This window comes from Scophthalmus maximus, chromosome 19 (genome assembly GCF_022379125.1).
Source record: "Scophthalmus maximus strain ysfricsl-2021 chromosome 19, ASM2237912v1, whole genome shotgun sequence".
NCBI lineage: Eukaryota > Metazoa > Chordata > Actinopteri > Pleuronectiformes > Scophthalmidae > Scophthalmus > Scophthalmus maximus.
The window spans coordinates 3,832,774-3,854,483 of NC_061533.1; the positions used below are offsets into that span (position 1 = coordinate 3,832,774).

Below are 21,710 nucleotides of genomic sequence, written 5' to 3' on the forward strand. Positions count from 1 at the left end.
TAATAAACAATCTTCTTATCCATCTCTCTCTGAGGCAAACATTCATCCAGGCAACAAGCGAGACCAGAATCAGCAATTTCCACAACTATACTTCATTACCGACACATTAATCTGATATTTGGTGATGGTGGAGGGGAGGGGGGGGAGGTAAATATGTACAAATACACTGGATGTTGTCAGTCACCTGGTACTGCTGGTAGTTGTAGAGGTTGCTGTAGTAGGATGGGTAGGATGGCGGCTGGTACAGGTTGTAATAGGAGGTTTCCATCAGCAGGTCGGACGGTCCCTCAGCGTAGGACCGGGCTGCGCCGGCCGACGGGCTGCAGGACGCCGCCGAGCGACCCCCTGGACCGGAGAGTGAACAGAGAGGAGACGACCACCAATGAGACCAACGATTGGATCAGATGTTGAATTATTATTTGATGATTGTGTCAGTGTTTGGAGATGCTATTATGCACTAGATGTAATTTTTCTGTTACAACTTCTGTTGTGTTTTCTGTTCTATGCATCCAACAGCAAACCCAAAAAATTACATTTTTATGATTTTTTTTCCCCCTGGCTGATACTTGTAGTTGGTGAAATAGTGAAATCAACAAATTTTTTAAAAAAACTATTCAAGTTAAAAAAAATTTGTTGTTTACTAGATCTAGAAAAATAAACCGAGACATATTAGTTGAACTTCACATTTTTTCTTCTCGTCCTGCCTCCCTTTGCTCAAACTGCTGTCAACAGCGCCATCTGCAGGCGGCGGCGGCGGCTGTGCTCGCTGACGCGACTTCGTCACAGCACAGAAAAAAAGGTGAGCCCATCACATCGTCATTACTCATCATTATCCGCTGTACTTTCACTCGTGCATTCTTCCCAGGCAGACCCTGTGCTCGTGGCCCGACACAATGTAGACACTGTGCACCGCTGGAGCCCACGATGAAGACATTTGTTGCCCTCACATCTTATCGCCGGTTGGTTCGCCGAGTGCTCGACTCCCCGTCTCCACCTCCAGTGTTTTTCTCTCTGTTGCCAAGCCAAGGGACACGACGTTCCCCTCGTCCACAATGAAGAGACGACGGGGCGGGACGTGAGCGGCCTTGACCACGGTCGTGTTCCACCATTCCTGAAATCTGCTATCAGGCGCCCTGAGCGGGAAAACACGCCATCTGTCTGTCTCCAGCCTCCTCGTGGACAAGAGAGGAGGGCAAGGCATGACCTTTCACGCTCCTCTCACCTGATCTACTTTGATTTTTTTGATGCTTGTTTTACAATGGAAACAGCTTAGATTCCGGGGCGGCACGGTGGATGTGGTGGTTAGCAGCTCACACCGAGATGGTTCTGGGTTTCGCATCCCAGGTCGGACCATCCAGGCCTTAAAGGATAAAGGGGTATAGATAATGGATGGATGGATGATTAAGATTAACAGATTTAGATTAAGATGAACTTCATTGTCCCACAAGGTAGGAACTATGTCTTGGGCACTTCACCCATGCTGCAGCCATAAAAACCAACATGTACAACATAATACAATACGACAAACAGTAATATGATCAAAAGAAACAGGAAATGACCCAACAGTCCTCTCAGGAAACCGCTTTTAAATCCACTAGATCTGGGATCTTTATTTGTATTTAAGGTTTTTCCGTCGAGATTCATGAATTATTCCCTGGAAAATTGGGTGAAAAGTAGCAAAAATGAAAATATCCCTTTGTCTGGATTTACACCAAAACGTTTTTAAAAAGTTTTTTTCTTTTTTTCTTCAACCGTCCTTCCACCGAGCTACATGGAAATCTGTTGGAGTAGTTTTTGCATAATGTCTAGGATAACTGAACAAGCAATGTTAATATCTATCTATCCATCCATCTATATTTAAAATGTACAACTACTTTTATAGTTTTTTAAAAGCTTCCTGCTTCTCAAATGTGATAAATTGATCCAATACGTTGCGGTAACATGATAGAATATGAATGAATATATTGGGGATTTTTGACCTTTGCCGGACAAAACATGACATGTTCTATTTTTCTTTTTTTCTTGGTCCATAACCCGTCCTTCCACGAGCTACGTGGAAATCTGTTGGAGCAGTTTTTGCATAATCCTGTTGACAAACAAATATATATAGCAAAAAAAAAATCGGCGAGCAAACAAAAGGGGCAGGGGCGTAAACATTACCTCCTGGCCTGAGGTCATAGCAGATGAACCGCTGGAACAGAATGGGGCTTTGCTGTTACATCTATTTTTGGTCATTTAACTTTTTCTAGATGTAAAAATCACGTCAAAAGATTTCCGCAACAATCTGCAGAAAGCCAACTGATCAAAAACATCTTCTGAATTTTGAAAGCTCCTTTTCGTGGACTCAACTTTTACAGACTTATGTGAAATTGTGGTTCTGTAAGTGTTGTTGTTGTTTGGACACGTTGCAGCTGAATAACCAGCTGTCGGCCGATGGCGCGACACATACAGTAAGAGGGCGTGGCGGGACAGTGAGTCGTCACCTGTGAGAGCCAGAGAAGAAGAAGAAGAAGAGGCGGCGGCGGCGGCGGCGGCGGCGATGCTGCTGCTGCTGCTGCTGCTGCTCGGCATCAGGGCTCCCTCGTCCACGGAGAACAGGCAGTCCGCCCCGGCCCCGTTCTTTCCCATCACCTCGGGGCAGGACAGAGTCACCGCACGGAAGATCCCGAGCGCCTCCTCCTGAGCCTGCTGCCTCCTCAAGGCCACCTGGAGGGAGGAGAGGGAAGCGGCTCTGATAAGAGGCCGCTTGGCAGAAAAACACACACACACACACACACACACACACACACACACACACTCGCCTTCTCTCGGGGACGCGCTGACGCTGCAGAGCAGACGCATGCGTTCCGCCTGCTCCGACAATAATAACTGGACACAATTAGAACGTGATTACATCGACTGTACAAAGATAGGGCAACAGAAACTACGCACTTATACAGTGTCCACTTGTGAAAGTTGCTTCGCCCCCCATGCTGACTTGATGTATCAGTAAGACGTGGAATTTGACTATTGGATTACTTTTTTTAAAACCAATGATTTACTAATGACCGCAACGTAAAATGTCCAAGGAGACGTCCTCCTCAAATGTCTTGTTTTGTACGACCAACAATGCAACACTCAAATACATTAAATTTACCGTCACATAATAAAGAGAGAAGGAGAGAATCTTTATATTTAACAGGCAGGTGAAAACAGCTTCTTTTTTTGTTTGCTTTAAAGGAATATCAGTTATTAAAATAGTTGCTGATTATGTGTGTGTGTGTGTGTGGGGGGGGGGATATTATCATCAATACAAAACAAAGTAGTGTTAATGGGACAGGACTGGTTTTAATGTCAATGTCGTGTTATTGCTGTGATCACCCAATACTACACTCATATAGGTGCGGTCACTGTATAATAATAATCAAGGTCAGAGTTTGGTCTGCAGTTGATATGTGTTATTATTCCAATAATTCAAATTCATTTAATCCATTAAGTTTTTTGAGAGATTAAAAAAAGTTCCAGACATTTTCCTGATACCAGCTTCTTAAAAGCCAATATTTGTTGCTGTGTTTAACTTATTTATATCTCAGAAAACTGGACAAGCAACACGAGCAATGTGAATATCTATCTAACTATAAATATTTTAAATGTCCAATTGTCAAAAATTGTATCAACGACTGCTTTTAAAGTAAAAAAAAAAGAAGCAAAAATGACAATTTTTTTTAGCTTCCTGCTTCTCAAATGTGATAATTTGATGCAACATGATAGTAAAATGTATATTTTGGGGGGATATTTGACTGTTGCCGGACGAGACATGACATTTGAACGTGTTACACAGGAAGCTGCTGGGAAATTATTACAGACATAATTTGACCAGAATAAAACATTAATGTTTAACACACGAAGTCAGTGAGACTATATGAAATTACAAACCCTACAAATGTTGCTGGAAAGTTGGAAAGCAAATTATGATCACGAAATATGGGAAAAGGTCGCTGTGTACATATTCTATAGCCTATTTTTTTATATACACACATGAAAAACATCCCTAAACACACGCGGACATTGTTTCCAAAGTGAAGCTACAACAATGCAACTGCGGTTTAACTCTGACAAGTTTGTTTGTTTGTACACATATGAACATTAGGTTTAAAAAGACAATAAACATGAATCTATATCATTTCCCGCCAAAAAAAGTGAACACCGCTGTGTTTGATGTGTCACTTGGACAGCAGCGTTTACATCTCTTGAATCTCAACCCTCACACGTTGATGTCCCCTCCCTTGCTTTTCCTTTCTTTTGAAAGCAGTCGGAGTGTCGCTGGTTACCTGCGCCGCCATGATCCTCTGCCTCTCGGCGATGAGCTTGCAGTTGGGGCAGTGACAGTCCCTCCAGTTGCAGAAGCGCTTGTGGCCCTTCAGGGGCGACGCGACGCCGTGGTTCCTGCAGCGGGAGCACATGGGCGTCCGGGGGGTCTTGTGGGCCGCGGCCGGCGGGGAGGGAGGCCCGGCGCACGGCGGCCCCACCACCACCTGCTTGCTCTGCGTGTTCATGGCCTCTGTTCTGGGAGAAATAATAATAATAAAAAAAAGACTTTTTGGTAACTTGTGTTGTGTGTGTCCCCCGGCTGCTCTCGGCTGCTCTGAAGCCCGATCCGGTGCCAGGCTGGAGGCTATAAGGTCACCGGCCCTCCCCTCCCCTCCCCTCCCCCTCCTCCTCCTCCTGCTCCTGCTCCTTCTGCTGCTGCTTATGATGATGATGACTTTTTTTTTTTTCTCTCTCTTTAAATTTTTGGGACTTTTCCCAAACTCCAGTGGGAGGAAACAAACTTTAAAGCGGGGGGAGAGAGAGAGAGAGAGAGAGAGAGAGAGAGAGAGAGAGAGAGAGAGAGAGAGAGAGAGCTGTGGAAGGACAGTGGCATCACATGTCATTTCTTTTTTCTCAAACACTTTCATCATTTATGTAGTGGTGTTTATCTTAAGCCCATTGTTCCATGTGAACTTGCTTGTTGTTGTGTCCCTGTGCCCCCTGACCCCTTGACCCCAGAAACCAACCTGTCGCGGTCAGCTCGTCATCTGACAATGATTTTCTTTGACTGGTGTTAAAGTAATAAATAGCTGAACCCGATGCCGATATCGTTATCTAGGAGTACAAAATTCCCGATACCGATACATAAGGTTGATATATATTTTTCAATGATACAACCGTCTACGCGTTAATCACTTGAAACGCCGATAAAACAAAGGCAATTTGACAAAAAAACACAAATTCACAAACAAAATGAACTCAATATTACATTACATTAAATTACATTATATTACACAATACAAATATCAACTAAAAACAGTTGAATGTCTTAAAGCTTGAACTCTGACACATCAGGTTCCCCTCATCCAAGACCAGGGATACATAAGATGGAGAGCGGATCACCCGCTCGTATTTCTCGTATCAATTTTTAAGAAATCTATGATTCATTGACACAAATTATACGGCGTATAAAAACTGGGGTTTATGGGGCAGTTGTCCACTTTGCCCGGTTGCAATGCGGCCTCGGGCCCTGAACGCATCCAACCACTGGCATCAGGTTTCATTTGCAGAATGAAGATGGATTGTTTAGATAATGTGTTGCAACACACGTCAATCAAACTTTCGTATAACGTAATAACTAACGGTTATTCAACTCATCTGATGCTGCTGGAGGTTCACTGTCATCTTTAATGTGTAAAAGTAAAGCTGATCAGAACACTTTGATACAGATCAAGAGATACAGTTGAATCTCGTGGCACTCCGATAATAGATAGAGATAGATACATTTCAGTTTACAAAGTCAAAGTTTAGTTTCCGCCGAACTTCAAACCAGATACACACAAGAAACACAAAAAAAGTGTAGCTGCTGAGACAGATTTCTAACACTTAGGTGGTAAATATTATTATGGTTTAATTTGTTTGACTTCACAGCAAATGAATTACTTTTGATGTAGATTATTAAATATTGCTGTGCCTCCCTGTAGCAGCTCGTATCGTCCATGGCACTCAGATTATATGAGAGCCAGAGGTGTCACTGTCATATATTCCCACCGGGCTTGTAATGTTTCTGTAATAACCGAGGTAGCGACCTATTAAAACATATTTACTTACTGTAGCTCTTTTTTTTTCCCTCATTTTTTTTTCATGACCGCTGATACGCTACACGGTGAATTAATTCCCCCCGGGCTTGACTGAGCCGAGACTGAATTAACCTCCACACCAGTCAGTCAGTCAGCGGAGTGGATTTATAGACGGGGGAGTGGAGCGAGGTGAAACACAAAGGCACCCAATTAAAAAATCCACGCAGAGGTGGGGAGGGGGGGGGTTTACCAATTAAAAAGCAGGTCGTCTTAACACAACACTGAATCATCTGCTCCAGATAAATAACCGCTACGCGCCATTGCCTCCATACAGCACAAGGTAATAATGATAGATTTTAAAATGCAGTAATGAAGTATGCAATTTAACACATTTCTATTAGTCCGACTAGTCTCCACGCTTGGCCCTGTCACAGGTTGCTGGGTGACGCCGCAAACATTGTTTCTATTAAACATTGAGGTTATTTCCTCTTCATATAGCTGATATTTAATGACATGAAGAAAATCTATGGAAACAGGAAGTACACTCTGAATGCAGAGTAGGGTTGCAGCGATGCCAGTATCGAGTATCGGGTCCGATACCGCGCTCATGTACTTGTACTCATAAAACTACTCCGATACGACAGCACCAGATACCACTACAAGGGCAACATAGCGTCCTCTAGACAGTTGAGCAGGTCGGCGGCGTTGAGCGGAGGAGAAGCAATGTCAGCAGTTTGGAGAAAATATTATAATATACGATAATTTTATATACAGCACATGAAAGCCAGAAATTCCAATAATGGTATATTTGTTCTTTTCCGGCAGGTGCACTTCTGTAGCGTACATCAGACCAGCAGCTTCAGTCATCAGTCCGGAGAGCGTGTTGTCACGGGGGCCTCATCGTACGGGAGGGGCAGGGGGCTTGAAGCGTGGATCCAACGCTGACGCTACTGTATATACAGTACAGCTTGTCCTTCGGGGCCACGTATCTTAAAGATAGACATATTTAAAACATTTTTTATCATTGCATTCTAAACACTCATGCATAAAGATGAACAAACCTGCAGATATTTACACCGTATATTATAACATTTTATAGTGTAAAATTACAGTACAGAGGTTACAAATTAGCCTTCGCTGGCATTGTATTTACGTAAAGCTCAATGTAGTTGGTGAATTATAAATCAATGCTGCTACCACACACACACACAAACACACACCGATAATTCAGGTTACAGGTTAACATATAATTAAACATTGGTTTGTTATTGAGTAATTTTGACCAATTTTTCAACCTGGTCTGTCCAAATTTGGTGATGCCTTCTGGTACAATCAGATTTAGCAAAATCACATAAATTGGAGCAAATTAATCACTTATATGGTCAAAACCCCAGATTAAAAACCATAAAGTCAACACGCCTATTTGTTGAATAACTGAGAAACTAACAAGAATATTATCGTTTTTCTTGATCAAAGCACCAGAGGAAAAAACTTTTCCAAGAGTCCGTGAACGCAGCATTGCCTAGCAACAACGCAACAGGCTGAAGTTGCTCCGCAGGCGTAGAAAACTTTGAGCAAACTCCTCTTCTCGGACACCAACGATGCCCAGAAAGAAGGAGAAGAAGAGGAAGGACGACAGACCGGAGGAGGAGGAGAAGGAGAAGACGACTGGCGACGACAGAGAGAAGGAGTTGTACCTGATTCAGATTCGATATTTGAACGAGCAGCTGGAGAGGTAACGTCCCGTGGCGTCACGGCGAGATGGACGCTCTTCTGTTTTCGATGAATAAATCAATCTTGTTTGTAATGTTCAGAATTCACGTGTTCATCCGTGTCTGTAAATAAACTGAATTTAGCGGATAAACGTGTTTTAGTCTCATCTTCAAAAAAAATCACTTCCGCGCAACTTTGACGTCATTTCCGCATCACTTCCGCCATGTTGTGGCTAGGTTAGCTAGTCTGTTGTTAGCTAGGCTGTCAAGTCGAATTGAACTAGAATAAGTAGAAACTACAGATTTAAAATAACAGAACTAAAAGCTATTAATAATTTTCAAAGTAAAAACAGACTGAGATGTTCCCCATGTTTCCTGTTTCAGACATGGGCGGAGCTAAAGACACTGGGCCCCCGGGCACAGACCTGTGAGAGGCCCCATAACTCAACTCCTGTAGAGGAGGAGACTGCAGTCATGTTTAATCATATTTAATCATATTTAATCCCTCTGTAGTTGTTTTACTACGGAGCCCCCCGAGGTTCAGGTGAGAGGGGGGGACAGGAGCCATGTGTAATCCGTACCCAGTTTTCATAATCTAGTGTTTTAGAATCTGTAGCCACTATTTTCATAATACGTACCCACAGTTTTCATAATCCGTACCCACAGTTTTCATAATCCGTACCCACAGTTTTCATAATCTGTTCCCACAGTTTTCGTAATCCATACCTACAGTTTTCCTAATCCATACACACAGTTTTCGGACTCCGTACCCACAGTTTTGCAATCTGCACCCAAAGTTTTCATAATCCATGCGACAATCTTTCGAAATTCATACCCAGATTTTGTAATCTGTAACAAGATTCTTCGTAAACCGTACAGTTTCGTAATCTGTACCCACAGTTTTCGTGATCAGTGTTTAGTGTTTATGACTAGACATATCCAAGATCATTAGGTGAGCTCCATATATTCATAATTTTTTTGTGAATCTTTTTTGTCATTCAATACATCTCCCAAACGAATGTAACCTGATGTTTTTTTCCACCACCACACGAATCATTACAGACTTTGTCCTTAACCCTCAAGCCTCAGGTGTCCGTCCTCCTCCTCCTCCTTCTCTAGATCTCAGCTGAAGTGTGATGAACTAGAGAAGCAGAAGAAGGACTCGGACTCTCACTGCGCCGCCCTGGAGAAAGAGAAAAAGGACATCGTGGACTATCTGAAACACTCCGTGTTGGAGAAGGAGGACGAGGCGCAGGAGCTGTCGGAGCGCCTGGAGAGTCAGCGGCAGGCCTCGGACCAGGCCCGGGAAGCCCTGCGGCTGCAGCACGAGCGGCTGAGGCAGGAGCTCCGAGCCCGGATAGAGGAACTCACCGGGGAGAACGGGACGCTCGGTGAGACTGAACGTTGAACCGGCGTCGAGCTCAGCTCTTAACTGTGGCAGGTTGACGCTCTGACGGAAAAGGTCAGATGACTATTTTAACCCTGGCTCTTCGTATAATGTCGACTCTCCTCTCCTCGTCTCCTCGTCTCGTCCTCAGCGACCAGGCTGGCGGTTCTGGAGGAGTTCCAGGAGCAGAAGGAGCAGCTCATGTCCAACATGGCGTCTCTGGAGAAGCAGCTGGTCAGTCTGAAGGAGGAGCACAAAGCCGACGTCCACAGCCTGGAGATGAAAGCTCTGCTGGAGAAGAGGAGGTTGGTTCTGAGCGTTAAATGGCCCAACAGTCGTCACGAGGCCTCTTTAGTTCAGCAATTCACTCGCCTCTCTCTTCCCTCCCTCTCCCGTTCCCTGAAGCCTGGAGAAGGAGATGGAGAGCCACGCGGCGGCCACGGCGGCCCAGCTCGGCCACCTGGTGGACCAGAGGGTCCCCGAGGCGACCCGGCGGGCGCTGCGGGAGAACGCCGAGGCGAGCGCTCGCTGCGGCCAGCTGTCCGAGCAGGCCCACGCGCTCATGAAGGAGAACGCCGCCCTGCGCGACCGCAAGAGTCAACTGGCCGTGGACGTGGACATCCTGGAGCAGATGCTCGGCGAGCTGTCGCGCAAGAGCTGCGTCCGCAAGAAGGTACGAGGAGGAGTCGACAGGATGGCGAGCCACGGACATCGATCTATTCTATATAGTCTATTCTATTTAGAGTTTATATCTTAGATTTCAGTCGTGTTAGTCGTGTGTGATGAGATGATGATCAAAGAGATGACAGTCTGAACGTTTCCTGGTTGGTGAATAACTTAACCCGTTAAATTCCATTCTTGGTTCCCACCACCAACTGAACATTTACATTATCTTCGTCCGTCCCCCCCCCCCCCCCCCCCGGGGACTTTTCTCTCCGACGTTCCTTCCTCCTCCAGGTGATGGAGCAGCTGACGGAGAAGTGTCGGCAGCTGCAGACGGAGCTGGAGCTCTGCAGGCAGGAGCATCGGCAGCTTCACGCCAAACACAAACTCGCCCTGGCTCGGACGGAGACGCTCAGGTTTACAGAGTTTATTGAGTTTATCAGGTCTTACCGTGCCCTTGACTCCTCTTATCCAAGGTCACGTTCATTTAAAGGGGTTCAGGGTAAATAAGATAAAACATCCCACTATAAGGAAGGGACATTTACAATAACAAAACAAATATTCCAAATATGAGGTTTAGAAAAATCTCTTTCACAGGGAAAAGAGACTGTTTAAACCAGGGTGTTTCTTTCACTAGATACAGTTGTTACTCACAGACACACTGTTATTAAAAAAATTATTAAAATTATAAAATAGTTTTTAATATAAATGAATTTTAATATGAACTGTAACTTGTCAAATACATGATTTTGTGTTTGTTTACATGTAAAGATGTTAAATAAGAGAGTGTGTGCAATTATCATACTGGTCACTATTTCAAGCAAATTGTGTTAGAGATCATATCATTTATGAGAATTGACTTGAGAGACATTATGGGACTTATGAGGGTCGACGTACAAAGTTAATCAGGTAACAAGCCTGGTAATGAAGTCATAACATGCGGTAATGCAACCAGACCGGCAGGGGGCGCTCAAACCTAGTCCGACTTTATACTGTGTATTCATTTAAACCTTTAGGGAAGGAAAAAAACAGAATTAACAAATATAAAAAAGGTGACAGATGCAAAGAAAAACAATATATAGAATGTTGAACAAATTTTGTAAAGCAAAAATATAAAAAAATACCCCAAAGAAAATGTATTAAAAGGAAAACAAACATTTCCCTTATGAGAAAAAACCTTGTTATACATTGATTAAGACAGGACCTGGCCTCGCTGTCAGAGCAGTGCAGGGAAAGCAGAGCTGAGGCGAGTCAGCTGGAGGCGGAGCTACTGGAAGAGAGGAGGATGAGGAGCCGGATGAAGAGCGTCACGCAGGAAGCAGCCGTCACTGTCAGACGAGCGCTGATGGTAAAACGACGAGCCCCGAGTCGATACACCCCCACCACCAGGGGGTGGTAGTTCTCTACGTGCACACAACAAACCCAAGTTAAAGATCAATGAAAACAGAGAAGAATGAAATCAGAGAAACGTTGTCATGACCTGCGCCCTGACATTTGGCCCTGACCCCTGCAGGAGGCCTCGGACGTGGGCGTCGTCCCGTGGAAGCAGCTGATGCTGAGGCTGCTGGTCGTCTTGGACGGACCCACGCTCGGTAACTTCTCTGCCGAGGAACCGGCTGAACCTCAGACGTCTGACGCTGCAGCAGCCGGGTAATGAAACCACTTTACTTCACACAATCAAAGCTTTGAAACAGATTTTCTTTTTCTCGCGGCAGCGGAGTAAAGCCGAGCTGCAGCACTGGGCTCCATCTTTTGTCTGCATCACTCTTGTTTGCTGCGTCTTCACAGAGCAGCGAGTCTGGATCCAGCGTCGAGCCGCCGGGTCCGTCCGGCCCGTCACAGGCCGGGAGACCTCGGCCTCGCTCCTCCGTCTCCTCCACCCAAACACTCGGTCTCCGGGTCGGGACGTGGGTTCGTCCTGCCTCTGCACAGGTTCGACAAGAACACGGAAAGATGTACACATTTGCCAAAACCCCTAAAAGTTGATTCTTGGTTTACAATCAACTAATTAAAAAAAAAAATTATACACTCACTAATGAACTTACACTTCATTTTCTTCCATTTTCTTAAAAACAGAATTGTCTAATGGAATCATTATGGCATTTTTATACAAACAATATACATTTTACAGGACAAATAAACAACTATAGCTCATAATTCTTCTTTTAAATTCATAGAGGCTGTGATGTAGATATTTAAGGACGTTATTCAACAGAAATGGTGATAATCTCCACTGATTTTGCAGCAGCAGGTGACACTTTAATTGTATGTGGTGAATTCAGTTTGTTGTTTTAGAAATAGACATGTAATGGAATTTTTTTTCTCTTCCATTCTCTCTCTCATCAGGAAACCTTCCGGTCAGAAGACGTCCATCTCCGTTCACCCGAGCGACTCAGCCATCAGGCTCGAGACCTTCAGACACTTGGTCAACAGACGGAAATGACTGAAATCTAATTTTTAAAAACACTAGAAGAGCATTTTAATGTGAAAGAAACTACTGTTATATCTGTAATATTCTGTATAAACACAAATTATCTTCATGCCGTGTGATAAATCCCTTTACAAAGTGGCCAAATTCATAGGTTTTGTGAGATCATGAGTTTGTAACATTTATAATATAAAAAACAGTTTTGTGATGATGACTTCATTACTCTTCGGCTTTTTAGATCAGCAATCAAGTCGTCTTGCAGCTCGAGATTGTTTTTACACTGGTGAGCATGTTTCCACTTAATGATCTGGGTTGTTTTCTGACCCTTAAGTAATAAATGTGGACGATTCTGATCTGTTTTTCATTCCTGCAGCTTTTTGTTTTCTTAAATGATGGATAATAACATTGTCTTCTAAAAACTGGATCAGCAGTGGAAGAAGTCGTATTATTGTTTTCTTTGGTAATATACATTTTCTTCAGTGTAAAAATAAGTACCTGAAAATCCTAATTTAAGTATAGTACTCGAGTAAATCTACTTTAATACCTTCCACCACCGTACTAACTCATAGTTCAATTCCCCCTGATGTTTGTGGGTCACAGACGAATACGAAACGCACTTTTAATATTCTTTAATCGTTTGTTTATTGTTATATGGCAAAGTCTCAGGCACTTCAATTCTCATTTGAGGATGAAAGTCAGCACCGGGATGAAGACGAGAGGAGGAAGGACAAGTTCATATTACAAGTGAGCGACAGAAACTGGACACAAAGACAAAAAAAATAAAAATAAAGGAGAATAACTAAACTCTAAACGATGACCGCCGTTATGTACAATGAAATACATATATCTGCATTAAAAACTATACTTTGATAAATATATAACTTCATGGATCGATAAGTAGTAATAAGGAAAATATTCAAAATACTGTGATTCTTCTTTCTTTCTTTTTTTAAATAGATACAAAGGATTTGTATAAAAGTACAGTTTCTCCAGTTCTACGTTGCGTCGACGAATTTATCGCGTGACACACGCCGGGACGATGAGGCGAGAAATATATATACAGGAACCATGAGGGTGGATTATTCCCCCCAATCCATCTACTCTGATGAGCTCAACAAAAAAAGAATTAATAACAAATGAAAATGTTTTGATGCTCTTGAATGATCAACATCAAGCTTTAGAAATAAAAAACAACATATAAATGGTCAAATTGGAGGAAGAAACTAAAATGGAGAAAAATTAAAAACAAAAATAAAACAAAAGAAGGATTCTCGCGTTGGTCTGACTGACTGGACTCGAGGCACCAGCTTGGTTACATTCATATTCAAAAGGGCACTTTGGGTTCGTTCGTGGAGGCCAGAGGTGAGCACATAAATAATAAAAATTAAAAAAATAATAATTCCAGAAATCTCATTGGTTGATTGGTTGGTGTTTTTGGGATCGAGTCCCTCGTCCAGCTGGGGGTAAAGCGTCGTTCAGTGTGAACCAATAGCAGCGCGGGGCGGGACGTTTCCTGGACAGAGGTGGGGGGTGGGGGGGGTCTAATCAAACATGCCCCTCTGCGTGGGACTGGGCGACATCTTCCTGCCGAGTCGAGGGGTTCCCTGAACACAACACGCAACAATTTAAATGAGTCAAGATGAAACCAAAACATGAATTAATACGTTTTTTTCATGATCTGAGGAAAAGGAGGCGTCGTAATTCAGTCCTGATTATAACATTTTGTGATAAGTTAGAGTACCAGGGCCAGGCATAAGAAAAAAATGAGGGGGAAGATTTATTTATTTATTTAACATTTTGACAATAAAGTTGAAATGTCGAGATGAAAGTCGAAAAACAGCCGTAAACGAAATTTAAATAATAATAACGATCTTCCCCCTCATTATTATTTTCTTATGACTGGCCATAATACTCTTCTGTATTGTGATTTGTGCTTTAAGGGAGTGTATGAATAAAGTTGTATTCAATGCTCTTTACCGGCGACTGGGCTTTGGAGAAGTTGACGTGTGCGTACAGCAGCACTGCGATGTCCTTGTGTCCTGCTTCCAGAGCGATGGACAGGGCGTTGCTCTCGTCCTGAAGGGAGACAGGAAGTCGACGAAGAGACGGAAAGAAGAAGAGGAGAAGAAATCGGACGTTAGAAGAATAGAAAAATAATGAAATCCGTTGGAATAAACGAATCAAGTCAGTGTGACTCACGCTGTCGCTGAGCGTGGCGTCGCAGCCGGGCTGGGCGAGCAGCAGCTTGACGATCTCCACGTGGCCGTGCTCGCTGGCGCACATCAGCGCCGTGGAGCCCTCGTCGTCCTGGACGTTGACGTCGGCCCCGTGGCCCAGCAGCGCCCGCACCATGTCCATCCTGCCGTGACTGACCGCCAGCATCAGCCCCGTCTGACCGGCCTGGCACAAGAAGATCGGGGGTCGAATGAATTAACACGCGCATCCGTTTTATGGATTGATTATTGTTTGACATCATAACTTTGTGAAACATTTCTGTTATTTTTCCCCAGAGCCTTTTGCTCATTTCAAAAAGCCAAATATTCTCAGTTTTAATGTCAAATATGATGAACAGAAGATCTTTCCCTATTTTTTCCCTCTAAAAAATGACTCAAAAACCATTAATCAAAAATTTTAAAAAAGAAATGACCTAATAATCTTCTGTTTATTGATCATTTTCAGACCCACCTGATTGAAAGTCAAAGTTAAATGTCATTAATTCTTCACTTGGTGCTTTACTGTCTTACACTGAGCTCTGGAAAATTGTGATCTGTATTTTCTACTATGTAAATAAGAAAACTAATCAATAAATAACTTGATAATAAATACAAACATTACCTGCTACGGCCATAAATCAACAATTTTTCCCCTGGCTAAAGCAGCCTCCTGCTCGCACCGACAATGAAAAACATCACCACATATCAGAAGTGCTGGACAGAATCTTAAACACCCAGATACAAAACCTTTCTCCCAAATATCAAAATCTCCGTCCAGATAAACACTTAACTCTCTGCTGCATCCTAAAGATTTACACAAACCACCTGAAGCAGTTTACCTGTCTTCACCACTTGGTGTCACCAAAATACAATTTTTCCTCCAACAGGATAAACATACATAGTCCTTTTGAAGACTTGAATCTGATTTGTCCGAGTTATTAATAAATTGCAGAAAGAGACAAACGTTTCATTAGAATAAATATAATTTTATGACACCGACATGTCAGTCAAGTGCAATATGCCTTTGCTTCATAAGACCTACACCGTGTGTGTGTGTGTGTGTGTGTGTGTGTGTGTGTGGTAGCCGTCGTCGGTGCCCTGCCGCTGACCTCTGACCCCCGACAGTAACTGACCTGGCTGGCCCGCGCGTTGACGTCGCCCTTGCTGAAGAGCTCCTCCACAATGCTCATGTCGTTGGGCGTCTCCACGGCGGCCAGCGCTGCGAGCATGATGGGCGTGTACCCCGCCTTGTTCTGCTGGTTCACGTTACACACGTCTACACACACAGACACACAGACACAGACACACACACGTGTTTAAAGACTCTGCCCGTGATTAACTTGTCCGCTGTCTGTCAGTCAACACGACAATGTCCGAGGACTCGTCTCCAGGCCTGTGATTCCTCTGTCAATCACTTATACCCCCCCCCCAAAAACACAGAGACCCGGCAACAAGACGCTTTGTCAGATTCCTTAAAAGAAAACTCATCCTTTACACTTTCTGCAAGACGAGCGACGAAACTACAAGACCATCAGAGCCTGGGTGGGGGGACGGGTGTGAGGGCGGCAGGGGCCTAAGGAACTGGGCCGGGGGACGAGGACAAAAGGCTACAATGGGAACCGGGAGGGGGGGAGGATATTCACTGTCGCACGGCACAAGGACACAAAAGGGGCCGAGGAGACAAAAGGCCTTTGGAGCCGCGAGTGTCCCGGGACCTCATCACAGTCTATTGAGGCTTCAGAGCGACGCGGCCACATGGACAACGACCCGCCTGAGTGTGAGGAGGAAACTTTCTACCATTCCTCTCTGTCTCCCACACGAACCAATCGCTGGTGCGCTTTTGTCCCCTGTATCTTGTTTTTATATAAATATTAAATTGACAGATTTGTCTTTGGCTGAAGATTCTCTCTGTGCTTTTGATCGATGTCGTTGCATTTTATTAAACGGACGAGGACGATTCCACTGATCCTTTGATTCCTCTGTTCTCACTGCTATGAGAATATGAGAATAATAATAATTATACGAGAATAATAACTCTCACCTGCGTCCAGCAGCTTCCGCACCACCAGGAAGTTGGAGTGCGACACGCTGTAGTGGAGCGCCGTGTTGCCGTTGCCGTCGGCCATGTTGACGACGTGGCGCAGCACGGCGGGCGAGACGCCGCCGAAGGCCCCCAGGTAGTCCTCCACCATGGCCGCCATCGCCGCCTTCTGACTGGACACGCGGAACCACTCGTGCTGCACCGTGTTCAGACAGGTTCTCTGAAATAAAACCCCCCCAACAGAATCAGTTATGACAGGTTATAATAATAAACCTTATATACATACAGCTCAAAGTGTTTCACATCACTGTATATACATAGTGAAGTGTTTTCAACAACAGAACCTCAGAATTTAGTCATAGAATAGAGTCCTTTTAAATGAATAATGAAAATGTCCGTATCAAACTGTCGCCACATGAGTCAACAAGCTTCGTCAGTAATTATTAGCATAAATGCATAAATATAAATGTCTACCAAAAAAATTAGGACTTGACCCTTGAATGTTGTGACACTTGAAAACTTTCAGACCATTAGGTATTAACTCGTTAAAAACTAAAAATAGAGTCAGTCAGGTCTTGGACAGACTCACTGTTTGAATCTGGGGCTGCGACTAACGATTATTAATCTGTCGACTCTTTTTCTCGATTAATTGATTTGTTGTTTGGTCGATCGTGTTTCCACAAACCCCCAAGATGATGTTTTTGTTTTGTCCACACACCAAAGATATTCAGTTTACTGTCACAGAGGAGCAAAGAAACCAGAAAATATTCACATTGAAGAAGCTGAAATCAGAGAATTTTGAAAAACTACTGAACCAATAAATCGATTCGTAATCGATTTAACTGTTGCAGCTCTATTAAAATATCAGGCTTCTGCGTTGAAGGAGGAGATTTTGAATGGTTAAAAGTAAAACAACTACAAAAAACTAACTTGTAAATGTACATTAAATGTAATACACTGGTTCCCATTCAGAGACCTGATGGACTCGCTATTATAGAGAGATGATGACGTAAAATATACGTTAAGAAACCCAGAGCGATCTGGGACTGTCAACTTCTGCCAGCACACGCAGGTCAGATCACATCACATCACATCTCATCCTGCTGCGTCAGGAAGAACAAACTACAGACGGAACAGTGAAACAAAAACTCCTCACCAGATCTTTACTGCTCACAGCCTTCGGGTCGCCCAGGTGACTTTTGAGAACGTTGCACGCGGCCAGCATCTTCTCACTTAGCTCATACCTTTGAAAAAGAGTGAGGTCAAAGTAAATTAGACAAATCTTCATTTCATCAAAACTCAAATGAGTCCCAATCCAACATGCTGCATTTTAATTATCTCAGAAAAAGTAGAACTGTGACTGGTTTCTTTAGAAAACAAATGTCCACCTCTAGTTTGACGACAAAGTTTCATTCTGTTCCATTATTTGTTTGTGGTTTCTCTTTTCAAGTTCCTCTTGCTCAAATAATACAAATTAAATAAAAAAAGAACAACAACGTACATTGTTCCAGGTGCATCCTGTTCTTAGAAAACAAAGCAAAACCATGAAGCAGCCAAAGGAAAATACTCAAAACAAATATCGAAGAGGATTGAAGCAGTTATTAGTTCTGAAGCGACGTGGTCACATATTCACACTCACCTGTCTCTGGTCTCCTGCTTCTCTGAACTCTCCTCTTCGTCCTTCTGATCCACATCCTCGGTTCCCTCGGGCTTGAACTCCTCCTCCTCCCTGGTGCTCTTCCCCCCCACGTTCTTGTAGCCCTCCTCCTCCTCCTCTCCTCCCAACTCCTTCTCATCGTCCTCCTCTTCCTCCTCCTCCTCCTCCTCCTCGTCTTCGTCCGACCCGGAGGAGCTGCTGTCCTCGGAGCTGGAGTCGTCGCTGGACGTGGTCTCGTACCTGCGGCCACACGGGGGCGACAGAGGGAAGCTCTCTGTTAGAAACACCAGCACACTCAACAGGCACCGCAAAAGTAAAAGATGATCTAGTTCCTCGTAGACGAAGGCGGTGAACACGTTCTCCGACTCACCCTCCGTTCACGCCGACGAACTGCAGGTTCTTCTTGGTGCCGTTGGCGTCGGGTCGGCCGTCTTTCTTCTTCATGATGGACTTCAGCGTGTTCTGACTGCACGGCTGCCCTGAGGGGGGAGAGGAGAGAACAGAATCCATCAGACCAGAAGATCACAAACTGATCACCGCAAAGTGAAGTTGACATTTATCTGGAGCTTAAACTGTAGATTATAAAAGTACGACAGCAAATCCTAAATGTTATCCTCAGGGTTTTTATTTCTAGTGTTCACTTCTATTTCTAAGTCTCTATAAAATCCCCCCTTAAGGTGCGTGAATTAGTGACAAGACGGCAATACATCTGGTATATCACACTTTCTCAGGGTCACATCAATAAAGTCCATCGTTGTCTCTGAGTGTCCCCCAAGATATTAAGATATTCCAGAATGAAGTCAAATAAAAACTTTAAAATCTCTTCACAAGTAAAAGTTTCAACATCTTTTTTTCCTGAAGGGAAGATTCTCTTTGTTGCCTCTTCAAGACCGTTTCACACCAAAGAGAAGCAACGTCAGAAAAGTCATTAGTTGTTAAACATAGGTATTATATTAATATCTCCATATCCAATGTTATCAGCAATATCCTCTGGAGTGGATCTGCAGAATTTCGACAGCCGACAGGAAGATTGATGGAAGCGGTGGAAGAGCCTGAAGCCTGTATTCTCTGGAATGACCAGCAGAGGGCGACTCCACTGGTTGCAAAAAGAAGTCCCTTTCTATAGAGGTCTATAAGGACAATGACCCTAATTCTCACTTGATACACAACGTCCAAAATGACGTAAAAGATGGATATTATTCTTGATATTTTTGGCGTAATTTTTGTGCGACAGGGAGGAGGTGGAGACGTGTCGTCCATCTTTATTCACAGTGTCGGTCAAACCAATAACAGACGCAGGTGTAATCTTCATTTTCAAATTGAGCGGTGCGATTTTAAGATTTTTGTGCGCGCAATCTCAGTATCTCTCCGTGTGCAGTCCAGTTTTGATTGTATATTTCCTGTTCACATTCCATATATATATTATTCCTATCTTTACATTTCATTATGTTTATATTGCATGTTTACTTGTTTATCACTTTGTAGCAGTTGATTCTTATTTTATCCCCTTTGCTTCCCTGTTGTGAGACTAATAAAAAGTCTTTCTCCTATTTCATGTAGATGCCGTTAGGCAGCCATTGTTGAGCCTTCATGTCCAAGGTGGGAGGGATCGACTCCTCTTTAATTACAGGACACAGCTTGTTCTCGTTGCACGTAAAAAAAACAACAACTCCTGGACTTCACAACAGCTCGACTTAACTAACGGTCCCGGTCGACTCGTTACAAACGGCCGACAGAAGAAGAACCCGAATGGGAGTGATGAAGAGCAGAGGAAAGTGACCGTTAAGTGTCCGATCTTGTCTCGTTTCCAGAGCGATCTGTCAGCGAGGCATCTGAAGGCCCCCCCCCCCCCCCCACCACCTCCTTTAACCCTCAAGTATCTCAGTCATGTTAAGTACAGGGGCCTCGAAAAACCAAAATACCAGCGGAGAGAAGAGAGCCAGAAACACTCGGCACATCTGCCAAGACTTGCCCCCCTGATGGAGGGGGGCCTCTTTCACTGCTGCGGGGCAGCGAGACGACTAAGAGCCAGAGTGTGTGTGTGTGTGTGTGTGTGTGTGTGTGTGTGTGTTCGTGCAGCGACATGTATATGCAGTTGCGTGTGTTTACATTGGCGTGTGCACGCCAGGTAGCAACAGAGTCATTCAGCACGTTCCCCCCATGTTTTGACAGGTGGGAGCGTGAGGAGGAATCCTTTCTGATGGTGATGATGATGATGATTGGGATGACTATGAGGATGGATGATGATGAGGATGAGGATGATGATGGCGGCTGTGGCCATGTTTTGGCGGTAACCTGGTTTATATATTTGAAGTACGTGTGAAACACACAAGTTAATAACATTCAAAAATTATGATTTTTTTTATGTTTAGTGGAGGTATTTTTAGCCTAAACATCTGGCCAGATGACTCTGGGCAAGTTGCTGCAGATTTACAAGCAGACGCAGCCTCCAGCATCGTAGATGCACATTGTCAGTGTCTCTGTCTCGGTAAATCCTAGACCGTCCTAGTCGTTACCGTGCAGCGCCGTAGACATCTGCAGGTCCATCCTGCTCTTCTGCTCGGCCGCGCTGAGCTGCTGCTGCGCGGCGGGTTTGTCTGCCGGGGTCGAGCCCGACGACGTCTTCTCCACCTGAGAGAGAGACTGGGAGCACGGCTGCTGACTGAGCACTGGAAAAGAAAAAAGCAGAGGAGGACAGGTAGACGAGGGTCAGGACACGCACTCCAGGTTTAATGCCATTAAAAAAAACAATTTGCGGAGTTTCTGATCTCAACAGAAAAGATATGAGCAGGATCCTGTATTGTTACATACTTCTCTCACATACAAAAACTATATCAGATTGTTATTGTTAAAAACCAGGGTCTGACGTGAACACATTTATACCAAAGTATGAAAAGTTTCTGTTATTGGACAACAGATTTCTGCGCCTGTATAATTTTTTTTCCCCCTTTTCTTTCCTAACTAATTGAACAAGTTCAGTTGGGAAAAAAACAACTTGATTTTGATTATATTTGTTCACCCGACAGCATGATTTGAGTGAAAATATGATACGACACTCGCAGGCACAGTTTTGATCAAACCACACACAAACATCACAAACAGCTGAAGTTAAACTTTTAGAAGATAAAAACCAAGACGAGCTGTTTTCACCTGGTGGACGTTTTTAAGACAAATCTTAAAAAAGGTTTCACGGTTTGAGAACTAACTACTGTGAGTTTGCTCTTCTTGAAAACATTTAGATCCTGAAAAATATGCTGACAAAGCTAAATTAACTTCTAATTTTGTTATTAGGATCTTCTCATGTCAGCAAGGAAAAAAATAATCTACGACCTGCACGTCAACACAGCAGATGAATAAAACTTTACACGACAAACTGACAGACATATCTTTAATTAAGTTTAGTAAGCTGCAAATATTTGTCGATTATGTCAGTCAAGAATAATCAACAAGTATTTTAATTGTAAAATGTTCCATTGTTTCAGAAAATATGTTAAAATGCTCTGATTTCAGCTTCTCAAAC

The 21,710-nt window shown here is 43.7% G+C and overlaps 3 protein-coding genes across 11 annotated transcripts in view; 1 reads left to right on the top strand and 2 right to left on the bottom strand.

The window, feature by feature from the left end:
* Positions 1-7,967, bottom strand: part of dmrt1 (doublesex and mab-3 related transcription factor 1) — a 28,183-nt gene extending 20,216 nt beyond the window's left edge. For 2 of the 4 annotated variants that reach the window (XM_047329002.1, XM_035638868.2), the window contains exons 1-5: positions 7,787-7,961; positions 6,934-7,078; positions 4,311-4,545; positions 2,484-2,706; positions 185-345 (exon numbers count right to left, since the gene is read on the bottom strand). In XM_047329002.1, the coding sequence (XP_047184958.1) occupies positions 185-345; positions 2,484-2,706; positions 4,311-4,545; positions 6,934-6,956 (642 nt within the window). In that variant the 5' untranslated portion in view covers positions 6,957-7,078; positions 7,787-7,961. Of the gene's footprint in view, positions 1-184; positions 346-2,483; positions 2,707-4,310; positions 4,546-6,933; positions 7,079-7,786 lie in introns of those variants that run through there. The other 2 variants (XM_035638869.2, XM_035638870.2) reach the window with 2 other exon arrangements.
* LOC118313439 (cilia- and flagella-associated protein 157-like) lies at positions 7,574-12,632 on the top strand. The gene is made up of 9 exons (XM_035638865.2): positions 7,574-7,824; positions 8,921-9,192; positions 9,340-9,493; positions 9,594-9,861; positions 10,146-10,267; positions 11,049-11,199; positions 11,365-11,501; positions 11,640-11,783; positions 12,198-12,632. Exons 1-9 carry the CDS (start codon positions 7,691-7,693, stop codon positions 12,292-12,294), a joined length of 1,479 nt encoding a protein of 492 aa, XP_035494758.2. The 5' UTR covers positions 7,574-7,690; the 3' UTR covers positions 12,295-12,632.
* A 261-nt stretch (positions 12,633-12,893) lies between these two features.
* Positions 12,894-21,710, bottom strand: part of kank1a (KN motif and ankyrin repeat domains 1a) — a 47,677-nt gene continuing 38,860 nt past the window's right edge. For all 6 annotated transcript variants that reach the window (XM_035638861.2, XM_035638857.2, XM_035638860.2 and 3 more), the window contains 9 exons: positions 20,707-20,859; positions 18,561-18,669; positions 18,173-18,430; positions 17,690-17,777; positions 16,534-16,753; positions 15,626-15,768; positions 14,479-14,679; positions 14,257-14,355; positions 12,894-13,883 (listed from right to left, as the gene is read on the bottom strand). In XM_035638861.2, coding sequence (XP_035494754.2) covers positions 13,821-13,883; positions 14,257-14,355; positions 14,479-14,679; positions 15,626-15,768; positions 16,534-16,753; positions 17,690-17,777; positions 18,173-18,430; positions 18,561-18,669; positions 20,707-20,859 — 1,334 coding nt within the window. In that variant the 3' untranslated portion in view covers positions 12,894-13,820. The remainder of the gene's footprint in view (positions 13,884-14,256; positions 14,356-14,478; positions 14,680-15,625; positions 15,769-16,533; positions 16,754-17,689; positions 17,778-18,172; positions 18,431-18,560; positions 18,670-20,706; positions 20,860-21,710) is intronic.